The sequence below is a fragment of the Etheostoma cragini genome, unplaced genomic scaffold (assembly GCF_013103735.1).
Source record: "Etheostoma cragini isolate CJK2018 unplaced genomic scaffold, CSU_Ecrag_1.0 ScbMSFa_4143, whole genome shotgun sequence".
Taxonomy (NCBI): Eukaryota; Metazoa; Chordata; class Actinopteri; order Perciformes; family Percidae; genus Etheostoma; species Etheostoma cragini.
The window spans coordinates 1-1,235 of NW_023268485.1; the positions used below are offsets into that span (position 1 = coordinate 1).

General features: G+C 51.8%; 1 protein-coding gene across 1 annotated transcript; it reads left to right on the forward strand.

Annotated features, from left to right (window-relative positions):
* Nucleotides 1-140: 140 nt before the first annotated feature.
* LOC117941067 (inaD-like protein) lies at nucleotides 141-1,153 on the forward strand (the record flags this gene model as incomplete). The annotated part of the gene is made up of 2 exons (XM_034866161.1): nucleotides 141-435; nucleotides 863-1,153. Coding segments are annotated over 2 exons (586 nt in total), but the record flags the coding sequence as incomplete, so codon positions are not given.
* Nucleotides 1,154-1,235: the final 82 nt, after the last annotated feature.

Sequence of the window (1,235 nt, forward strand, 5' to 3'; positions counted from 1 at the left end):
TACCTGTGTTATAGGACTATAGAAACAGGGAGAGACAGTTTCTACCTGTGTTATAGGACTATAGAAACAGGAAGAGACCGTTTCTACCTGTGTTATAGGACTCTAGAAACAGGAAGAGACCGTTTCTACCTGTGTTATAGGACTATAGAAACAGGAAGAGACCGTTTCTACCTGTGTTATAGGACTATAGAAACAGGAAGTGACAGTTTCTACCTGTGTTATAGGACTATAGAAACAGGAAGTGACAGTTTCTACCTATCCACCAATCACGTCTCAGCCCCGTTGGTTCTTGTCTTTCTGCTGCAGGACCAGTGGGGTCACGTGGAGGAGATCGAGCTGGTGAACGATGGATCTGGTTTGGGTTTTGGCATCGTGGGGGGGCGAGGGACCGGCGTGGTGGTCCGGACGCTGCTCCCCAACAGCGTGGCTGATAAGGTACGTTTTTATCTGAATTAAGTTATACGTCTGTCTGTCTCTCTCTCTGTCTCTCTCTCTCTCTCTCTGTCTTTCTGTCTGTCTCTCTCTCTGTCTGTCTGTCTGTTTCTCTCTCTGTCTGTCTCTCTCTCTGTCTCTCTCTCTCTGTCTGTCTGTCTCTCTCTCTCTCTCTGTCTGTCTGTCTCTCTCTCTCTCTGTCTTTCTGTCTGTCTCTCTCTCTCTCTGTCTGTCTGTCTGTCTCTCTGTCTGTCTGTCTGTCTCTCTGTCTCTCTCTCTGTCTGTCTGTCTCTCTCTCTGTCTGTCTCTCTGTCTGTCTGTCTGTCTCTCTGTCTCTCTCTCTGTCTGTCTGTCTCTCTCTCTCTCTCGTTGTCTCTACACTGGAAACGGGGCGTGTGCTGGCTCTCATGCTTCGCTCTCCTCCAATCAGGATGGGCGTCTCCGTACAGGTGACCACATCCTTCGCATCGGGGCGACGCCCACCAGCGGCCTCTCCAGCGACCAGGTGGTCAAAGTCCTGCAGGGCTGCGGGAGTTACGTAACGCTGCTGATAGCCAGGGATCCCCGGGGTCAGAGGTCAACCGCCCTGCCTCCGCCGCCCCCTCCTGACTCCGCCCCCGTCTCTTCCTTACCCCCCCGGCCTCCCAACCTGCCGCAGCGCCGCCACAGCAAGACGGTAAGCAGCCAGAAGAACCACCATCACCATCCAGAAGTCCACTAAAAACAGTAGTGATTATTTACATGGAGTCTGGTGGAGATATGCTGCTCCATACATGCTAAAAGTAGTGATTATTTACATGGAG